At 46.4% G+C, this 22,467-nt stretch overlaps 1 protein-coding gene across 3 annotated transcripts in view; it reads left to right on the top strand.

Annotated features, from left to right (window-relative positions):
* The window catches only part of PANX1 (pannexin 1), a 102,984-nt gene that overhangs the window by 56,946 nt on the left and 23,571 nt on the right, over positions 1-22,467 (top strand). The window contains exon 5 of one of the 3 annotated variants that reach the window (XM_059708128.1): positions 17,876-18,132. In XM_059708128.1, coding sequence (XP_059564111.1) covers positions 17,876-18,069 — 194 coding nt within the window. In that variant the 3' untranslated portion in view covers positions 18,070-18,132. Of the gene's footprint in view, positions 1-146; positions 4,994-17,875; positions 18,133-22,467 lie in introns of those variants that run through there. The other 2 variants (XM_059708129.1, XM_059708130.1) reach the window with 2 other exon arrangements.

The raw sequence follows: 22,467 nt of genomic DNA, 5'->3' as shown, positions 1-22,467 counted from the left end.
GCGGGGGGAGGGGAGATGACAGTGTATTGGTTTAATTGTTGCCCCGGCCTAACTTCACTGTGCAGCGAAACTGGCTAAGGCAAAGAACATGAGATAGATGTATAGCGGCAGAGAAGTTAATTTGTGCTATGTGACTTCTGTCACAGATATTTGCTTTCCATTTTGACAGATTTGAATGCACACAGTGAAACTAAAGCAAATAATGGGGAGAGGAATGCTCGACAGAGACTCCTGGATTCTTCTTGCTGATGATCGTTTTCAGGAACTTCAGAGCCGTGACTCCTGTGGCATAGGATTCATTTTGGCTGCAGCGCCTCTGAGGTTTCAGCTGGTTTGCAGTAAATGGCTCTTGGTAATGGCAGACACGACTTACGGAGTCCCTAGTGAAAATGATGGCCCTCCGCATGCTGTGCGAGAGCCGTTCGTGCACTTCCTTTGAGAAGCAATGCAGAGATGAGTAAGCCACAGCAAGGATGTGAGCTCTCATCAGGTAAAAAGTGGAAAGACTAATCAGAGTAAGAATGGTAGCCCTTTGAGTGCCTCAAAGCAACACCTTTCTGTATAGATGGTGCGATGAGACTCAGAGCTACGGGAAAGCAAGGACCTCGGGAAACTGTTGTTTTGTTTTGTGAAATAATAATAATAAGCATGTCAGAATACACTTCAGTATGAATCTCCCACATGCCCTCATGACTGGCTGGGCCCAGAGGTGGACCTGCTCTTGGCCTTGTCCTGAACTGGGAGAAATGCACACCCTGGCTCTCTCGGCGCTGCCACCTGAGAGCCTTGGCTAACCAGGCTAACCGCTATTGGTTGCAGCCTGTATGGAGGGCACCCGCCCATGCACTGCTCTGCCCGACAAGTTAGTGTATAAGACAGAGTCTAAAGGGTATTGAATTGTGACTTCTGTCCCGGAAAGAATGCTTCTGAAAGAGCCCATGGGGAAATCTGAACTTTCAGCCCAGGTTTACTTCAGGCACTGTCCAAAGGGCGTTCACAGCGCAGCCTCTCTTAGCAGAAGCATTTGAAACAGGGTGTTACTTAAACAAATTAACTGAATGCCGAATGCCTAAAGTGAGGGACGTTTTGCCTACTGCGATCAGAACATATGACAGCTGCCATACCGTGTGCCTGGAGCCAGCACAGCTTCACAGTGTATTTTATTTATATTTAAGTACATCTTTTATACATTTATTTTAAGTTAGTGTCATATGGTGTCAGAATTGAGGCCATTTGGGAAGAACATTCTAACACTGATGGGGAATTACAGAATAAATGTGACAAAAGGGTACATATTATAAATCCAAGCATTATTTTGTAAACATTATCAAGCAAGAATATATAAAAACTCTAACCAATTCTGACCATGTAAAGACATCCTAACTATGTTTACATTTTATACAAACTTTTGAAAAATGACATCTGTGGACCTCTCCATTTGAACCTCAAAGTTTACATGTGGCTCTTAGGGACAGTGTTGACCTGATGTAATGATGGTTTTGTGAAGAACAAAAGTTACATAAGCTGCTCTTTGTCTTTCAGAATATTCACAAAGGCAGTTTTCACTTGTGCTTCTGTGATGGTTTCTGCGAGGGAGAGCTAATAATAAATACTCAAGGATGCAATTAATGCTTTAAATTATTCTTATTATGTGATATTTATTACCATTAAATTATAGTGGAAATGGCAGTGATCTATTTAAGTAACCAATTTTGCTACATGTTCATGTCATTGTATCTGAGATGTTCAATCACTATACTCTGCATTCATTGCTTTTTATAATTTGAAAATATATACTTTTCTACACTATGCTTTTCTTTCAAAAAGCCTCATCTTTTCTGTAGACTGTCCCTGATTTGCAGTGTTTTGAAGCAGTAAAGTGGATACATTATTTAGGGGACAGGAACTCTCCAAGTCCCGCCATGTGTCATCCTTCCATCAGAGTTATAACTGACTTCTGTTCATGTCCCCGTTCCCACTCTCTGAGCTCTGAGAGGGTCTGTGACACTAGTCAAGTCACCGACTACGTGGGCATGAAAAAGACAGGTCCCCATCTTTGAGGAGTGCAGAGTCTAGTAAAAGGCAGGGAAGACAGAGGAAGGTGCAAGAAGAAGAGGAGCCGCAATAAAGGCCCTTCCAGAAAACGCACAGCGGGTGCTCTAAGCTCCTAGGAAACACCCTGTCATTTTTCTCTTTTTCATAGTGTCTGTGGCTGATGGTTTTGAGAGTCTAGTTACAGTTTTCCCCAGAGGCTCTATAGCCACGTGTCCCCCAGGTTGAAGCCTGGACCAAACCATGACATAGACCAGCCGTGGGCAAACTACGGCCCGCGGGCTGGATCCGGCCCGTTGGAAATGAATAAAACTATTGAAAAAAAAGACCGTACCCTTTTATGTAATGATGTTTACTCTGAATTTATATTAGTTCACACAAACACTCCATCCATGCTTTTGTTCCGGCCCTCCGGTCCAGTTTAAGAACCCATTGTGGCCCTCGAGTCAAAAAGTCTGCCCACCCCTGGCATAGACGGTGATTTTGAACAGTCAAGAGCTCCAATCACTCCAATCACCTTTCATCCCTGACCTGGCATGGCGTGGGGAGGACAAGCCCATGGGCTGGTTGCCTGAGAACAACTGTCATGATGCCAGGAAGCTGAGGTGGATGGCATACATTTTTGCTTGGAAAAAAGTGTTACTAGGAAAGTTAACCCATCCCATCCACTGTGAGTTACTGGCTTAGCGATCTAATTTGAGCAGCCAGATTTCTGAGGGTGAGGAGACATTCATTGCTCTATAAAAGGAGACAAACTTCCTAAATGAACTCCTCGTGTCCTCCCTCCCCTGCCAAGTAGCACTTGACCTTGTCTCTGACCCTCTGACCCAGGTCTGCCTAGTAAACCACCAGGCAGCCTCTGAACTAGGCTCATAGCTCCCATGTTGCAGCTGGGCCTGGGCCCTTCATTCTGAATGCAGTGACCAGTTGCATGTATAGTTGTACCAAGGGACCGCAAAGACCCTCCAATACAGAGGTCCTTAAACTTCTGGGAGGTTACAAACTCCCTTGGAAATATTTCTTTAAAGCTATATACCTTCTTTTCAGATCTACACAAATACTAAGCAAACCTTCCGGGGTCACAGCCCACGCTCCCAGGGTTAAGCTGTGCTTTAATGGCCAAAGGCCACCGCACAGCAGCGTGGAGGCCCCCACTGCCCTTGTGTTTCCACAGTGAGCCTTAGCGGAAGGCTCGCTTTTGAGTGAAGTGTACCTATTGAGTAGCCGACTTCATTTTCTAAAGTCAGATGGGAAAGTTACAAGAGTTGGCCTGGGTAGCCTGGATTGGTCAGGCAGTTGCCATTGGCTGCTGTTCTCTCTCTGGCCACCAGGTGTTACTTATTCCAGATCCGAATCATTGTCCCCGTGCAGCCTCACTGGAGGGTGAGGAGGGTGGACCAACACTTGTAAAACGCTTTGTCCTGCTTCGTAGTGGTCCTGTGAGGAAGCTGGGAACTTCCAGGTATGTGGTGGGTCTTGTGGCGTGTTCATGCTCCATTTGTGGAAGCAGCCTGTTGACTGGGTATCCTCTCCTATCCAAGAACTAGCCAAGGTAGGACCGCAGGGCACTGGGCCTCGTTCCTGGGAGAATTAGTTCAGCTCTTAGAGGCAGGTGCACACTTTTTTTAAGTGCGTGCATGTTCGGTTTATTTTGCTATTGTCAGGCCAGGGTAAATTGAAAATCCATAAGGGTGGGAATTTTTATCCACTGCTGTACCCGAAGCTCCTAAAACAATGATTGTCGTGTAATAGGCATTCTCAAATGTTTGTTGAATCCATAAACACATCAGCGTGATAACTCCTCATTTGTTGGCAACTGTGATTTGATTTTAAACCGCAGATGGTTCTCTGCAGGAGAGGGGAAGGGAGCTCACTTAGCTTCTTGGTAGGGGGGGAACTATTTCTGCAGATGAATAGGTTTCTACAGATAAGTAGTGACCGTTCTTAGCTTTTTATTGTGGAGTTAGTCATGACCACTTTCCAAGTTCAGTACAAGATCAGTGCTGCCCTGCAATGATTAGGGCAACTAACGTTTTAGAGGTCCTGGTCTCCGTAATTTCCCAGCAGAGCCTCATGAAAAGGGCTGTGGATTGAAATGTGCAGTTGTCGGTAACTGAGGTTTCATCTCGGGGCAGTGAATGAACTAGCTTCTGGGCAGTCACTGGCCTTTGGGCTCTGTTTTTCACAAGTAAAATGAAACCTTTAAAGAAAGATGACACTGTGTTATTTGTGGAATATCATCAATGTTCATCTGCGATTGGTTTTGCCTGCTTGAAATGAAATGTTTTGTGTTCTGGGTTCTCTTTCGAGCAGTGAAAATGCGTTGTCACTTAAAGCATGTGACCTGATCAGTAATTGTTCTTCAAGTTCCTGAAAGTTATAAAAGCTTCTGGTGCCTTGAGTGCTTCCCCGCTGCCCACCAGAAGAGGAAATCTTGTAGACTTCTACAGCGCCACAAATGTCCCCACAAAACTGAAGCCATCAGCTCCTCTGTAACAAGGTGGCTTTTAAAAAGCATCCTAAGTACATGTAATGGTATTCTGTAAGTGGTGCTTCTAGGTGTAATTTAAATTCTTTTTAATGACTAAATTTCTTCAAAACTTTTAAAGGAAAATATGTATGTTCTTTTTGCTGGGTCATTTGGAAAGAATGATGGCTTCTACTCCACAAAGGATGAGAACATACCATGGTTTAGAAAATGATCCTTAAAACCAGTACGAGCACCTTGAAAGCCCTGTGTTTGGGTGGTTATCACTGTATTTTGTATTCATTCCCACATATGTCAATTGTCCAAGGTCTTCCTTCTGGTTGTGCTGACTTCTTTTAAGGAGGGATGACAAGCTAAAATCAAGGCTGTAGTGTCCATAGACAAAAGTGAAATGCTGTTTTGGTTCTGCACTGTTGTGTCCACCTAAATAAAACTTCTGTGAGTAAGAAAAAATGTCTGAATATTCCTTGCCTCCTCTTCAGGGAAGATGCAACAGAAGATGAGTCCTGAAATGTCCTGAGGCTCATTCTTCTCCACTGGATGAATAAATTTCAGTGGGCTCCATGGTACTTACTAAAATCCAGCTGGTGATAACGGTAGGAAGAAAGGCTTGATGAAGGGCCCACGGATTCTGGAATTTCTAAAGCAGAAATCACAGGCTTTCTGATTGGGGATTGTTTGCCTGAGCTTGGAGAGGAAAGAGTACAGACTCTGTGCTGCTAAACATGATTGGCCTGCCCACTTCTCCCAAGAGGGGGACTCTTTTGTACAATGGTCAATTAACACAATTGACAATTGTGGGTAATGAATCAGAGCCATTCAAAATCTTAGTACAGTGTCTGCCATCGAGTGAGTGCTCCATACATGGTAGCTGTGGTGATATTCCTCCTGCTCTTGGCTGTTTCCTAGGGTGGCATCCCAGGAACCTTGGAAGCTGTATTTGTTTTCTATCATTCCGTAACAAATTACCGCTACCCTAGCAGCTTAGAGCAACACATTTATTGTCTCGAGTTTCCCTGGGTCAAGAGCCTGGGCATGGCTAAGCTGAGCCCTCCACTCAGGATCTGACAAGGCTACAGTGGAGGTGTGGATGGGTTACATTCTCCTCAGAGGCCTGACTGGAGAAGGAGTGGCTCCCAAGCTCCCACAGGTTGTTGGCAGAATTCATTTCCTTCTGATTGTCTGACTTCTTTTTACTGAACTAGTGGCCCGGTGCACAAAATTTGTGCACATTAAAAGGGAATTAATTAGAGGAAATATTTTAATATTGCTATTTGCCCTTTCTCTATAATAGAAGTGTGAGAGATGAAAGGAAATTAGTAAAATGTATATAAATGTATTAATAAACAGTAACAAAAGGATATACAACAACAGAGGCATGATATAAAAACAACAAAAACATGATATGAAAACAAAAACATGATATAAGAACAACAAAAACATGATATAAAAACAAGCGATGCAGCTGAAGCCGGTTTGGCTCAGTGGATGGAGTGTCGGCCTGCGGACTGGAGGGTCCCAGGTTCGATTCTGGTCAGGGGCATGTGCCTGGGTTGCGGGCACATCCCTGGTAGGAGATGTGCAGGAGACAGCTGATCGATGTTTCTCTCTCATCGATGTTTCTGACTCTCTCTCCCTTCCTCTCTGTAAAAAATCAATAAAATATATTTAAAAAAAAACTAAAAAAAAACAAGTGATGCAAACAATGACTGATAAAGTGATTAAACTTATTCTAATATCTCCCTGTACACCACATGAAGAGTGAAAACACTTTCAGAGTGCTTGACTAATTTCCCTTGTGGTGAAGTATTTAGAACTTTAACTTTAACGTCACATGCTCTTCAAACTCGAGAGAAAGCAACATACAACTGACCATGTGCAAAAACGGGTTCAGGTAGGAATATTCCTACTCTGTCTAGAGTTTGTCCTTGGGATTTATTAATAGACATCACAAATGCTGGCATCACGGGAAACTGTCGTCAAATTAATTTAAATGGGAGGCCAGTGTCAGATGGGGACAAATTAATTCTTGGAATCAGAACAACCTCTCCCTCTGCAGATCCTGTTAATACTTCAGCTTCGATAATGTTAGGTCATAATCTTTTGATAATAAACCTGGTACCATTACAAAGACCCCATTTACTATTAAGATTTCTCAATAGCATGATGATTGCACCCACTTACAATTTTGACTTATGACACAGCATTCCCGAAGGAGTAATACTAATAAGAAATTTGATGGGAAAATTTTCCTTTCAGCATCATCTGTTGAGTCAATGGAATCATCACTCAAATATGTGTGAAAATCTCCATCAAGTATATCCAAAATTTCTTCATTTAATTTTTGAATGTGCTCATTTTTTGGACAAAGAATCGCATATTTAGGTATATTTTTAATATTATCTATAGATACAGTATTTCCAAAGGTAGTTTTTTTTTGTTTTTTTTAAATATATTTTTTATTGATTTTTTACAGAGAGGAAGGGAGAGAGATAGAGAGTTAGAAACATCGATGAGAGAGAAACATCGATCAGCTGCCTCCTGCACATCTCCTACTGGGGATGTGCCCGCAACCCAGGTACATGCCCTTGACCGGAATCGAACCTGGGACCTTTCAGTCCACAGGCCAACGCTCTATCCACTGAGCCAAACCTGTTTCGGCTCCAAAGGTAAAACAGTACCACCACAGCCTCTAATATAATGTATTAAAACTTTATACAGATAAGCAGGTGAATAGGATTCCTAGCTGGCAGGCCCCTGACAGCAAGCTGGCCACCTGTCGATTCTGTGAGGAATGGGGCTCCCTCCTCCCTCCTGTCAGGGTCCAGGGTGCAGGTGAATGGGGTTCCTGGCTGGCAGGCCACTGACAGCAAGCTATCCAACAGAGGATTCTGTGAGGAATGGTGCTCCCTCCTGTCAGGGTCTGGTTTGCAGGCCGGCCACGCCCCCTGTTGGGCCAGACCCAGAGTTCTACCACGCAGTGGCCTCCGCCTTGGCAACCTAGGACTGACTGCCACTGGGCGCTCCTGGCGCTATGAGGGTGGGTTCTTCCCTCAGGCCTCACAGGAAACAGCTCAGGGAGGGCGCAGCCATTGCCAAGATGATTCAGGACTCAGTGCCTCCATGCTCCGAGAAGGCCGGTTCCTGTCTCAAACCTCTCCCTCACCGGAAACAGCTCAAACAGTTCAGGGAGGGCAAAGCCGTTGCCAAGGCGACCCCTGCAGGACTGACTTCCTTCCCGTTGGTCGAGCCTTGGTCATGATGGGTGTTACACCCAGGGTTTTTAAATAAATAGATGTTGGCTGGAGGCCGCCCACAGATCCTTGCCACATGGGTTTCTTTGACATGACTGCTGATGTCATCAAGCCTATAAGGGTTGTCTCTCACCTCAGCTGGGGCCCTATTCCCCTTTTAAAGGTTTTTACCTGATTATGTCAGGCTAGTCAAGATAATTCTTCCTTTTGGTTAACTCAAAATCAACTGCTTTGGGAACTTAACCACATCTGTAAAATCCCTTCACCTGTGCCATATTCTGTTGCCTAGAAGCAAGTTTCAGGTCCCACCTACACTTGGTGAGGGGTCAGATGGGGGGTAGGAGGAGATTACATGGGGCATGAACATCAGGGGAATCATGGGAGCCACCCTAGGGTCTGCCTGCCATGGAAGTTGTCCTAATCCCAACCTCTCTGTCCCTGAGCCTGTAGTATAACCTCCTCCACATCTTTTTGAGGCCCCTCTCCATTCCCAGTGCTATTGTCAGGCTCTGGTCACTTCCTGAATTCCTAAAAGTCTCACTGTGACCCATGCTACAACAAGGATAAACCTTGAGGGCTTTATGCTCAGTGAGATAAGCCACTCTCTCTCACACACACACCAAAACAAAATATCAAAAACCATACATATGATTCCACTTATGTGAGGTCACTAGAACCATGACATTCACAGAGACAGAAAGTAGAATGGTGGTTGCTAGGGGCTGTGGCAGGGGAGAACAGAGAGTAGTTGTTTAATGGGTGCAGCGTTGTTTTGCAAGATGGAAAGAGTTCTGGGGATCTGCACAACAATGTGAATGTACTTAACATTACTAAATTGTACACTTAAAAATAGTGACGATGGTAGATTTTATGTTGTGTATATTTTACCGCAATAGAAAAACAAAGCTGTAAGGTGCCCCCAGGGAAGTTCTCAGTGATCTCCCCCCATCAGGTGTTTCTTCTGTGCCGGGGATTGCATATTGCCTCCGTGCTCGGCACACTGCAGCTCTGCACTGGTGTTCTTGTCTGTCTCCCACCAGCCTGGGAGGCCCTCGAAGGCAGGGGTGGTGCCTTCCTTTTCCCTGTGTCCCCAGCACCTGGCCCACGGCCTGACACCCACCCAGACACTAAGGAATCATTTATGCCTTCATGTTCCCCCATGAATGCCTTCTGAGGATGCCCAGTGTGAAGAGGAGCACCAGATTAGACGGGAACTGTCCCCGGGCCCATCATGGTTCTCACTACTGCTCCTCCATTTTGCCCAGTTTGAGGTGGCCAAGGACAAGGCATCCTCCATCCTCCCACGTCAGGGATGGAGGGCCTAACGGGGGCCTTTCGGAAGGAGCTGGCAGTTTCTCCACCTGCACTCATGCTCATTGACATCTGAGCCGCCTCACTTCATTCTGTAAAGGTTCTAATGAAACTGAAAGGTGGGGTTTGAGTCCAAGTCCATTGTCTCACAAAACTGAAGAATGAATTCACAGACAAAAACAGAGGCCAAGTTGTTAAGAGAGAAGCCAGTCCTGGAAAAGGTGCAGCTGAGGCTCTATGTTGCAACTGGGTGTAGTTCAAGCAAATTAGTCTATTAGTACATGGATGGAATCCTGCATGGCCATAAGCTACATGGGCGTAGGGGAGCACGTCTCCTGCCATCAATCCAAGAATCTTCTAGAATGTAGGGGGGGAGGGGAAGAAGGCGGTGTGCTTTTTTATATATATGCTTGCTAGTTTCTGATTGGTCCTTTCAAAGAATTCTATATTAGTAACAGTCTTGGGATTGGTTATATATATATCTCACTGTCTTGTGATTGGTTACCTGCAAGCTGCCTGTCTTAGCAACGTTCATACATTTTAAAGTTTATGTCTTCCTGGCGCACCCTGCCATCCCTGCCCAGTTGGGTTGCCTTAGTAACTACATCTAGCTGGGTTCCCGAGTCTACTTTCTCCCCCTCACCATGGTCCCGATTCCTGACTCCTAGCTTGCTTTTGTCTCCTCACTAACATACACCACTTTATTGGAACCCCGAAGTCAGAACTAGTATTGAACACTGATACCACTGTAGTGAGAGGAGAATGATGACACCTTTTCTGTTCAGGATTTGTGCCCAGTCAGGAAAGAGGCTTAGTCTATGATGCTTTCTACCACCCCACCACCACCGCCACGCAGGGGGTGAGGACAGGGTTCGGGGAGGGATCACAAACTGGAGGCTGCTGACCTGGGCCTGCGGCTCTATACTCCCCTCTTGACTTCAAGGTGAACAAAGAGAAGGAATAAATGCTACTGTGTGGTAGACTAGACACTGCAGACCCCTCGGGAAAGAAGCAACTCAAGTGTGGGGAATGAAGGAAAAGCAAGAGCCCTGTTCCAGTGTTTCACGGTGTCTTTTCTCAGACAGAAGGAAAACGAAAACAAGAGACTCTAAAGTGCTGTCAAAAATCACTCCCAAATCCCCAGAAATGTAATTTGCATGACTTCAGGAAACAAGGAGTCCAACAGAACCCCAGCTTCCATGGAAACTTATGGAATGTAAAACGAAGTATTCTAATGGTAATTTCAGAGGTAAAGAGACCCTAAAGATTTTAACTGTCAATGCATTTATTCATTTTGAATATTAAAGCTGCCTGTTACAAAGAAAGTATTGATAAGCACAGAGGTGATTGAAGCTCTTAACTATCTAAGTACTTTATAAATAATATCATCTCTTGAGATAAGGGAGGCTTCATTTAAGAAAAAAGAAAAGAAATTGCCCCAAACTATGGCTGCTTCAAAAAATGAGCAGAAAAAAGAGCAAGCATTAGACAGCAAAAGGATGGCCAAGACAGGTTACCCAATAGCCTGCGATGAGAGCCACATAAGTCATTTTAGCTTTCAGGTAGCTGTTAGGTTTGGTCAAATAATTGAATCGATGCTCCCTCCCCCTGGAAACTGACCTGTAGGCCACTTCACAACAGACATTCCCTTTCGCTTAGACCACATTCCACTTGCTAAGATCATTATGTCTCCCCTCCGGACTTTCCCAGGATCCGGACCTGCACAGAGAATTCTCTGCCCAGAAAAAGCCCGCCGAGAGTCCTTTAAAATCTCTGACTCCCCACCCCTGGGTGCAGGTGCCATTTTGGAGGTCAGCCCATCTGTTTTGCATGTATGACTTAATACATGTATAATCCCTAATCACTTTGGCCTCGTGCATTCCTCCTTCAGTGACCCTAACAGTAGCCACATAAAAAAATAAATAAAATGAAATAGTGAAAATAATGCTGAAAGGACAAAGCAGAAACATACTCCCCTCCTTCTCCCCTATCTTGCCTTGTAGGGCTGGGCCCTCAGCCCAAGCCCCCTCCTTTTCTGAGTGACCACAAGAATGCCGGTATTGACCTAACTCCCCCAACCACCACCTGAGTGGACCAATGAAGCTCCAGGAATGCAGCTAAGGTCCTGATAAGGCTATAGTGGGGGACGGCCCAAGCCTCAGAATGTGCTGGTCACTTCCTGACCTTTGTGCTGTAAGACCCTGATGAAAAACCCTGACCTAAATGACCAATCTCTGTAACCCACGTCACCCCCTAAGCCCACCCAAATAACTAGCCCTATATAACCTTTGTTCTCCTGGGACACGGTCTCTCGCCTTACCGCTGCGTCGGACAGGCTGGGAGCCAATCCTAGGATTGATTAATAAATAAAGACTCCTTGCTTTTGCATCGGAAGAGGCTCCCTGGTGGTGGATTATTGGGGACCCCGAACTCTGGGCACAACAATACAATAATTTTAACTAACCTAATACATCCAACATATTGTTATTTGAACATGTAACCAATATAAGAAGTGTTGGAATTTCTACATTTTTTGTTCTAAGACTTTGATCCAGTGTGGATTTTATACTTACAGCACATCTCATTTCAGACTGGCCTCGTTTAAAGAGCGCAGTACTAGGACAAAGGAGGCAAGGATATACAATGGGGTAAAGACAGTCTCTTCAATAAGTAGTATTGGCAAGACTGGACAGATACATGCAAAAAAAAATGAAATCAGACCACTTTCTTACACCATAAACAAAAATAAACTCAAAATGGATTATGCACTTAAATGGTAGATCTGAAACCATAAAACTCCTAGAAGAAAACATAAGCAGTAAACTCTTAGCAATCTTTTTGGATTTATCTCCTCAAGCAAGGGAAATAAAAGAAAAAAAATAAATGAGACTACATCAAACTAAAAAGCTTTTGCACAGCAAAGGAAAGCAAAAGGAAAAGACAACCTACTGAATGGGAGAAGATATTTTAAAAATGGTACATCTGATAAGGGGGAAACATCCAAAATATACAAGGAACTCATATAAGTTACACCACCCCCACCCCAGACAATCCAATCCAAAAATGGGCAGATGACCTGAACAGACACTTCTTCGAAGAGAACCTACAGATGGCCAATAGACATACGAAAAGATGCTCAACATCACTAATCATCAGGGAGATGCAAATTAAAACCACAATGAAATACCACCTCACACCTGTCAGAATACACCGATAAATCAACAAACAAGTGTTGGCAAAGATGTGGAGAAAAGGGAACCCTTGTGCACTGTTGGTGAGAAGTGGCATTGAATCTTTACTGCCCTGTTTGCTTTCCTTTGCTGTACCCTGACCAGAGTACATGGGATGTTCAAGGCCCATGTGCCCTATGCATGTGCAAAGGCAGTGACACAGCAGTTTCATTGTATGCACTGCACAGGCGTATCTTTCTATAACCCAAATACTGATGTCACTATTTGGCAAGAGGCCTCTTTTGTCTAAGTTGGTATAAATATGTGTCACTGAGATAAGGTAATAGGTACTATTTGTTGACCTATTGAGTGTGACCCTGGTTCACGTGATCTCACTGAATCCTCACAACAGCCCTGAAAGGCAGACATTGGTACCAAGAGACATTTTAAATGACTTCCCCACGGTCACTTCTCGTAAGTATGAAAGCTAAGGCGCCAACCCAGATTTTCCTAATCAAAACCCAAACTGCTCGGCTGCTCTGTGGGGGCTACTTTGAAGAACTTTGTCCGATGGCTCCTGTGTTAGCAATGGCTATCTGGTCTGCAATAAAGTCTTTCCCATATGCCTCCGACTACTCATGTCTTCTCCCAATTCCCGCCGTCCACAGAGGTCCAGTCCCTAGCCGAGGGGCTGCAACCCGACAGTGGGATTGCAAACTAGTGCAGCCACTACGGAAAAAGGTATGGTTAGCACCCAACCACCCTCTGGCAACCACTAATCTGTTCTTCATTTCTATAATTTTGTCATGTCTCGAATGCTGTAGAAATGGAATCATATACCATACAACTTTTTGAAATGGCATTTTTCCTTTCAGCACAGTGCCCTGGAGATTCGTCTAAGTTGTTGCGTGTGTCAATAATTATCCCTTTTTATTGCTGAAGAGGATTCTACAAAGGCTTGTTTGGAGGAGTTCACAGAATAGCACAAAGGTATGTCACTTGCACAGAGCTCAGTAATGGTCAGGCCTTCTTTTCTGGCAGCTGATGCTGAGCTCTAGCTGGAGATGGGCACCAGCTTGGAGCAGCGATTCCCACTGACCATGAATTCACACTCCCGCTCAGTCCGTCTTCCTGCTGAATAAAGCCCTGTGGCCAGAGCTCATCTGGCCCACTCCTTCCTTTTAGAGCCAAGGATGGTAAGGCCCAGAGAGGGGAGGAGGCCGAGAGTATAAGACCCCAGGTCATGGACTCCCAGCCCAGGGCTCTTTTCACTCTATGGTGCCTGCTTCCAGGCTTGCAGTCTGTGCCGAGTGGGTAATCTCCCATCTGGCCCAGGACAGTCTTTGGTCAGCCATCAGCTGAGGAACCAGGCTTCTCACTGAGCTGAATGAACATTGATCTAGTTGGGGCAGGAAGCCAAAGATGGTTGGTTTCCCAGTGGTTCTCAACCTTCTGGCCCTTTAAATACAGTTGCTCATGTTGTGACCCAACCGTAAAATTATTTTCGTTGCTACTTCATAACTGTAATGTTGCTACTGTTATGAATCGTAATGTAAATATCTGATATGCAGGATGGTCTTAGGCGACCTCTGTGAAAGGGTCGTTGGACCGCCAAAGGGGTCGCGACCCACAGGTTGAGAACCGCTGCCCTAGACACAAAGCTCTGGTGAGGAGCCTTCACGGCCAAACTCTGCTCAGCTGCAAGAAGAGGTGGCATACCCTCATTCAACAAAGGCTTTTCAACTCCTATTGTGACCAACGAAGGGGCTATAAAGTTGAACAAACCGATAGGTCCTTGGCTTCATGGAGTTTTCTGGGGAAGAATGTGGCAAAAAGGGAGGGGAAGGCCGAGAAAGGCTCCATTAGCTCACTAAATCTTCACAAGCCAATCAGAATGTTCCCTTAGCTTTGGGGTGAGGCACATAGTCAAGTGGTTAAGGGGCAGGGTGCTTATGACAAGCGGCCTGAGTTCTGTCTCGAGGCCACCAGTGACCACTGTGAGATCTTGGTTCCTGATTTCTTCATCTGTCACATAGGAGTCAGGGGGTTTGGGTGAGGATTGGAGATGTCTACATATAGGTACTACACAGTGTCAGCTCATAGAAAACACGCAATCCTTTCAAAAAAAAAAAAGGTCAAACAGCACAGAGTAAACTTTGTTCGAAAACTTAAAAAATCCCTAACTTTTGCAGCAGAATAAAAAGGCAGTGTGGTATGTTGAAAAGTTCAATTTGGGTTTTGACTAGGAAAACCTGGGTTGGCGCCTTAGCTTTCATACTTCTGAGAAGTGACCGTGGGGAAGTCATTTAAAATGTCTCTCGGTACCAGTGTCTGCCTTTCAGGGCTGTTGTGAGGATTCAGTGAGATCACGTGAACCAAGGTCACACTCAATAGGTCAACAAATAGTACCTATGATCTCATCTCAAATAGAAACCCACGCACCACACCTAAGCTGCAAGGGAAGGCACTGCGAGTGTCTTCATAGAACCCAGTGGTGAGGCACTGGGCTGGATAAGGATTGTGGAAAGGTCATTTCTAAGACAAGAAAACCTCCACCTTTTCCAAGAGGAGAGTTTTGTTGCTGGGTCCCAAGTGAATGGCAGCAAAGACAGGGGAGGGTTGTAAGAGTGACGGGTATTTTCAAAACGACTCAAGAATATCCCTGACTCAGAGAGCCCCCAAAGATACACCAGATGGGCCCTGTGGGCGAGAACCTGTAGCATTTGGAGCGGAGGCTGGAGAAGCTACTGGGGAACCCCGCCCCCCCCCCCTGGCCCACTGTGCAGCCTTTGTGGGCGCTGATGGAAACCACGCAGTTCAGGCATTAACGCTCCTGTTCCCAGCCTTGGGCTCCCCTTCAACCTTCCCCACCCTCACCCCTCAAACAGGTCACTGTTCCTCTTGGTCTCTACTCTCCTTTCTCTCTTTTCTTTTTCATTAAAAAAATAAAGATGGAGCTTTTTATGATTACATATTCATTTCCAAAAATTAAAAATTAAAAAAACCAGGCAATACAGAAACATACGGAGTCCAAGTCCTGCAGTCACTGCTCCCTCTCCCAGGCCTTGTCCCCCTGTCCTGCGGGAGTCACAGTCATGGCTGGGTGTCTGTCCGTCTCACTCACCTTGGTACCCACACCCCACATGGAGCTACAGCTCTCCATAGACACTTGCCTTGTTTTGCCCACGTAGTGATTTGGGGACTGAATTACTCAGGAAGAGAACGCACATCGTAATTTTCTAACGTGTTTTTCTATCAACACGCAACAGTTCAGTCAAGCATTGCTGGCTTGGGAGGAATTCTTTCCCAAGTAGATTTAAAGAGGGTTGAGTGGGTGGGCTCCGAAGGCTGACAGACTGGCTCCTACTCGTGGTTTTGCTACGTGACTTCAGAAAGCTCATTACGACTCCATATTCAACTGAAAAATGGGGATGATCTCACCCACCTCAGAAGACCATTGTGAGGATTCAATGAGGGAGCACATAAGTGGGCTTCTACGTGTTATGGCAGTGCCTGTGCCCGGCAAAGACAGCCTAAGCCTAATGTGGGTTCTCATTATTTTATTAGAATTCATTGTGTTTGTCCTATTTTCACTCGCAGGTGGTAATCTTCCCCTGCATTTTCAGGCCCGTAGTGGGTGTCTCACAATAAGAATCCATCCAACTCACAGACTGAAAAAGGAGGATAATGGCTGTAGGCTTCTGATGATCCAGCATCCAGGCCCAAAGGAGTCAGGTCTGGTGGGTGGGAATTACCAGCAGGTGTGTACTAGTACATGTTTCCCTAATTAGAACAGTAATGTATGTTCACAGGGGGAGAATTTGGAGAGTACACGCAGAAAATAAAACAAAATGTCACTAATGTATGTGGCTGACCAGGCCATTGGACAGGCGTTAGGATTATTAATTTATCATGGGTCAGGCACTGTGTCCTTTACAGGCATTGACTTGCTTGGTGCCTGTGAGGTAACAGAGAATGCATGCATGGCTCTCTGCCCCCGGCCATTTCCTAAGTGGTAAGAGCGCCAGGAGCATCCTTTGCTCTGGTATTTGGTCTTTCACCCCGGTTCCTGACACAGGGATGCTGAAACCCTTGTTATTTCCTAGGTGATAGAAAAGCCTTGTTCTAATGAGGTGACTCTGGGGGGCTCCCGGTGCTGTACCCCCTACCCTGGCCTGGGCCAAGGAAGGAAGAGGGGAGGCTGCTCCAGCAGGGGTAGCAGAACCTGCTGAGATCCATTGTTTAGGAAAACGGTGAAGCTTTCAGGACTGCAGGAACAATGAGGTTCCCCAAGGATACCCCTACCCAGGACCCACTGGATGCCTGCTGACTCCCACATTCTCACATACATTTCTCTAACTTCCTTCCCCAGCCCCAAGACAAGACAAACCCCAGTGCTCTGCAGGGGCGCTGGCATTCACAGAACCCCTGAAGCAGCACCAGTGAGCTGTTCCAAGGGTGGGGCAGGCTCTGGGCACCCTACCCCTTACCCACCCTGTGTACCATACCCCTTACCCACCCTGTGCACCATACTCCTTACCCACCCTGTGCACCCTACCCCTTACCCACCCTGTGCACCATACCCCTTACCCACCCTGTGCACCCTACCCCTTACCCACCCTGTGCACCATACCCCTTACCCACCCTGTGCACCATACCCCTTACCCACCCTGTGCACCATACCCCTGGCTCCTGTGGTGCCCGCTGTGAACTCAGTGCTAGTTTCTGCTAATGTGACAGGCCATCCTTAGCAAGCAGGGGACCAAAGGGGGTCAGGAACTCCCTTTGCCGATGTTATAGGACTGGTGCCATCTCCTTGTCCAGGTGAGAGGGCTGATTATGCCCATTTTACAGATGAGGAGCATGAGGGCTGACACAGGGAATGGGGAGGCAGGGCAGAGGGTGAGAGAGGCTGCATGAGGGAGTCACATGCCCTGATTTGTCCCGAGATGGGGAGGGGGAAAGCTGGTAGCCATCACCTGGGTGATCACTGCATGGATAGGTAGGGTAGCCCAGCCCCCACAGGGCAGGACTCAGAAGCACTAGCGCAGGGCCAGGCCCAGAGAAGGGACCCCCAACATTATACCACTATAATAGTTTGTTCATCCAGATGCTTCCCCATTCCTCCTCTGCCAAGCACTCCCACTTGGCCTGCAGGGGATGGAGACCTGGGGAGGGGCCATTCCACAGCCTCTGGAGCTGCTCTGCCACCCAGGCCAAGTGCAGCATCAGGACCAGCAAACCTGAACGCTAGTCCAGCCCTGCCGCTGACTAGCTTCATGGTTGTGGGTGGCCACCTGGCCTCCAAAGGGAAGGTGCCCTTCTCCCCACTTAAAATCAAGCAGATGAGACTTCAGAGGCGGGAGCACAGACTTGAGACTTGCCTGACTAGAATTCCTGGTCCTAACTGCCATCCACACTAGTGTCTCCCGGGGTGGCCCCACCAGGATCCCCTGCCCTCCCTCCCCCCCCAATCCACTGATGGGAATGCAGCGGTGCAGCCCTGGAAACCGCGTTTTCATGGGCTCTGCAGGCGATTCATCTGCACCATGAGCCTTGGGAACTAGCTCCCCTGACACCTCAGTTCCACTTTTAAACAGGCATCTGCAAGCCATCACCACAGAAGCAGCAGGCACTCTGGGAGCACAGCGGGCAAAGGCTCTGCTCCCTGCAGCGAATGGGGAGAAAGCTGCCCTGCAGCTGGCGTGACTTCTGTGACCAGAGGAAGTCACCAAGCCACCAGAACTGCTGTGGGTCAGTGTGTAACGAGCCCAGGCCCCCGCCTTCCTGCTGAGAATTTTACCCATTGCCCAGGGAGAAAGAACTGGAGATGGCATCCGAGCTGCACTGGAGTAAGGTACATTTCAACTTTTAAATTCATGTTTAAGGTATAAATATATTAAATTCATCATTCCTTAGAGTTCGCTCAATTCTCTTCAATCTTTGTTCTGCCTGTAAAATCCCCAGCGAAGGCACAATGATGTGAGGTTAAAAGATCTTCAGTAAATACTTGTCAGTGTGTGTTAATGGGTTCCTTAATCCCCCATAAGCTTCGTCAGACCACCTCCCAAATTTACATGCAATTTAAGTCAGAGTCAGTATGCCTGGCATCTATACTAACGAAAGGGTAATATGCTAATTAGAACAGATAGACCAGACGTCTTCTAGATGTCCTTCCGGATGTCTTTCTGGACAAAGCCATGGCGGCTGTGAGGACCAAGGGCAGGCAACAGCCGCAGTGGCTGTGAGGGCAGGTGGTGGCGGCAGCTGGCAGTGGCAGCAGCAGCAGGGTGATGGGGGCGGTGCCTTCCCCCGATCGGCCCAGTTGCCTCCCACAGAGGGAGGCCTGACTGAGGCTTAGGGCATCCCCTGAGGGCTCCCGGACTGTGAGAGGGGGCAGGCTGGGCTGAGGGACCCCCCCCTCCCAGTGCACGAATTTTCGTGCACCAGACCTCTAGTATAAATATAATTTCACAACAAAACCAAAACCCACTCTATGGCTGCCCCATTACCTTTTCTATCGACATCCAGGAACTGCCAGGGTGCCTGTTAAAATGCCTGGACACGCCCTGGCCTAGTGTGCCTTAGCTGGTCAGGCATGATCCCATGCACCAAAAGGTTGCAGGCTCAATCCCTGGTAGGGGGTGTGCAGGAGATAGATGTTTCTCTATCTCCCTCTTCTTCCACTTTGTCTAAAAATCAATGGAAAAAATATCCTGGGGTGAGGATTAACAACAACAACAAAATCTTAAAAAAACACACAAAACCTGACCACAATGGACCAGCCAGTGGCTATGGGGCCCAGAGCAGTGAGCAGTAGCTCCAAATGATGTCTGTCTGCCTCTCTGAATCACAGCCACCGTCTGTGCACGGATCTGGGAACTAGGCACCCCCACACCACAGCCCGGCCCAGGTCTCCCTGTCTTCATATTCCAGCTCTCTACCCACTTCCCTCTTCCAAACTCCTCAACTGGGCTCTGCAACAAGGGGCTGAGTTTACAGGGACACTCAATAGCTTCTTGTTGATTGACCCATTCATTCTGTCGCTATGGGAACCATCGGATTCTAATACAACTGTGGGACTCCTTCCTGATTTTATGCTAAAAAACAACAACACCCACACTGACTCTGGGCTTGCTTCTTCTCTGTGTGCCACCCCATCTGAGTCAGAGGAGCAACTGTAAACAGAAGCCCCAAGAGAAAGGCGGGGATGGTGGTAAACCTGGTAAAGTCAACAGTAAGAGGGGTGTTCGGTCACAAGGGGCTCAGCCCATTCCATTGTTTAAGGCTCTGGATAGAAAATGAATAGCTAAACAATATTTCATAGTTTGGGGAAAAGCTCACATGTGAACATTTAGTGAATGATAACTTTCATATCAAAAATACAAGGAACGATGATTATAGGAATTCTAGAAAATATTAACTCAAGGAGCTTGTAGACTCTATGTTCAGAAATGGTATATGATGAATATCCCCTTCTCGGGAAAACTCAGTGGTTATATTTAAAACCTTTTTGAAAAGAACATTAATGGTCTAAATGTGTGGTCCTCTGTGAATGAGCTACTCAGGTGACCCTTCTGCTCCCAATCAGCCTCTCTGGGCACAGAGCAAGTGCTTCAATAACCATGAGTGATTTCAAGCATCATCAGCAAAGCAGAAACCATTACACTTACTGCAGAGTTATATGCACTGCGCACCGTGCGCTGGTGGAAGACCTGGGCACCTTCAGGCAGCACAAACGAGATTGACCTACCTGCAGACCAAACCCTAAGTCTTGGCTTCCCAGACCCTGTGCAGCAGTGTAACTAACTAGTATTTGCATTTCAGGACCCAGTTCAAGTGGCAGCTGCCCTTTGAAGAGCCCCCCAGTTACCTGCTCAGGGTTGGTAATGTCCTTATTCATGCTCCCAGCACACTCTGTTCATACCTCCGAGCAATCATCATTAATACTGTTCACCACATGTTTCCAGTTCTCCCTCTGCCCCATTGGAGTTAACAGTGGCCTTGTGAGTTTGACAAGTCAAATGACGAGCTAGTGAGTAGTGAGTGCTCCCTTTCCCTCTGCCACAGCAACTAGCAATGTTCCAGACAGTGGCTGTCAGCCTGGGCCCTGGATTGAGAGCAGCACAGGTGGAGGTCCTGGACATATAGCATGAGGTCTAAAAAGACCATGTAAATTCAGGGTTATATATTACTGCAGCATTAACTAGCTTGTACTGATTGATATCGTCTCTTTTAGACTTGCAACACTGTGATAATTCTGTTTATATGTTTGTCTGTCCTCCTTACCATGAACTTTATAAGGGTAAATACTATGTGTTAGTCTGTCCTTGTGTAGTATTATGTTACCCATATGTATATGAAAATGTATAACATTGGTCATTTGGCACAAGATAGCACCCACCATCACATCCTCAGCAGCCCTCCTGATTGCTTCAGACATCCATTCACCAATCCACTTTTGCTCTCATTAAAACATATATTCATTTATTCCTCAGATAGTCTATGAGTGTCTACCATGTGTCAGACACTTGCTATTGGCTGGGAATTTGGAAATGTATCACATGTAGATCTCAGTCTAATGGGGGGAAACGGACAAACAATCGGATGTGAAAAATGCATCCCATAACAATTATTTCTGTTAACACAAGGGGTGTTCATATTTTTTTCCCAATGAAAGAAAAGTTGAAAAGGTCTAATCACCTGGTTTTTATTTCATTTAAAATATATATATATTTTAACTGATTTCAGAGAGGAAGGGAGAGGGAGAGAGAGAGAGAAACATCAATAATGAGAGTCACTGATGGGCTGCCTCCTGCAATTCCCCTACTAAGGATCAATCCTGCAACCTGGGCATGTGCCCTTGACCAGAATCGAACCCGGGACTCTTCAGTCCACAGGCCAAGGCTCTATCCACTGAGCCAAACCAGCTAGGTCTCCCCTTGTTTTTTAGACCAAGAAACTGAGGACTTGCTGGGCCAGGGGAGCAGTCCCTCGCCTAGTGCCCTGTTGGGTGGCTTAAAAAATGTGCGGGGCTGACCTGACCTACGAAGGGCTGGAATCATACAGAATGTTTCTATGGCAATTAAAAAGTAAGAGCCAAAAACCTAAAAATGGAACTCCCATTTGACCCAGTGAGCCCACTTCTGGGAATATATCCCAAGAAACCAGAAACACCAGTCAGAAAGGATATATGCGCCATATGTTCATAGCAGCACAATTCACCATAGCTAAGATGAGGTAACAGCATAAATGCCCATCAGCAGATTACTACACAATGGAATACTACGCTGCGGTAAAAAGGAAGGAACTCCTACCATTTGCAACAGCATGGATGGACCTGGAGAGCATTATGCTAAGCGAAATAAGTCAGAGAAAAATAAATATCACATGATCTCACTCATTTGTGGAATATAATGAACAACATAAACTGTTGAACAAAAACAGATCCAGAGACAGAGAAGCATCGATCAGACCATCAAACCTCAGAGGGAAGGTAGGGGAGGGTGGGGTAAGGGGGAGAGATCAACCAAAGGACTTGTATGCATGCATATAAGCCTAACCAATGGTCATGGACACCAGTGGGGCGAGGGCATGAGCAGGGCGGGGGGTGTTTGGGGATGGGAGGGGGGGGGGAAAGGGGAGGGTAAGGACACATATGTAATACCCTAATCAATAAAGAAAATTAAAAAATAAAATACGTAAGGGTGAAATTGAATACGCCAGGAACCACACCTAGAACAGCAGCCTTCATGGCACCTCTAATGAAACACTCCCAGTGGTCTGACATTGTTCCCCCTATTTGTGCATCAGCTACCAGGAGCCAGAACTGTCCTCGGGCCAGAACAGGAGTGGCTTTGCTAGCTGTGTCCAAGTGTGCTAAGGCTGTGGGGTTCAGGGCTTGGGTAAGCTGGGCATGCCATGACGTTCTGCCCTCCGAGGCAGCCAGGGAGGCCTGGAATATGGACTTTGGCCTGGACTGATTGGGGTTCAAATTGTGGTTCAGCCACATAATAAGCATGTGCTATTATTTTAACCTCTTAGACCAGCGGTTCTCAACCTGTGGGTCACAACCCCTTTGGGGTCGAACGAGCCTTTCACAGGGGTCGCCTAAGACCATCGGAAAACACATCTATAATTACATATTGTTTTTGTGATTAATCACTATGCTTTAATTATGTTCAATTTGTAA

Source organism: Myotis daubentonii, chromosome 9, assembly GCF_963259705.1.
Source record: "Myotis daubentonii chromosome 9, mMyoDau2.1, whole genome shotgun sequence".
NCBI lineage: Eukaryota > Metazoa > Chordata > Mammalia > Chiroptera > Vespertilionidae > Myotis > Myotis daubentonii.
Note: the sequence above shows the minus strand (reverse complement) of the source record. Positions and strands in the feature narration are given on the sequence as shown.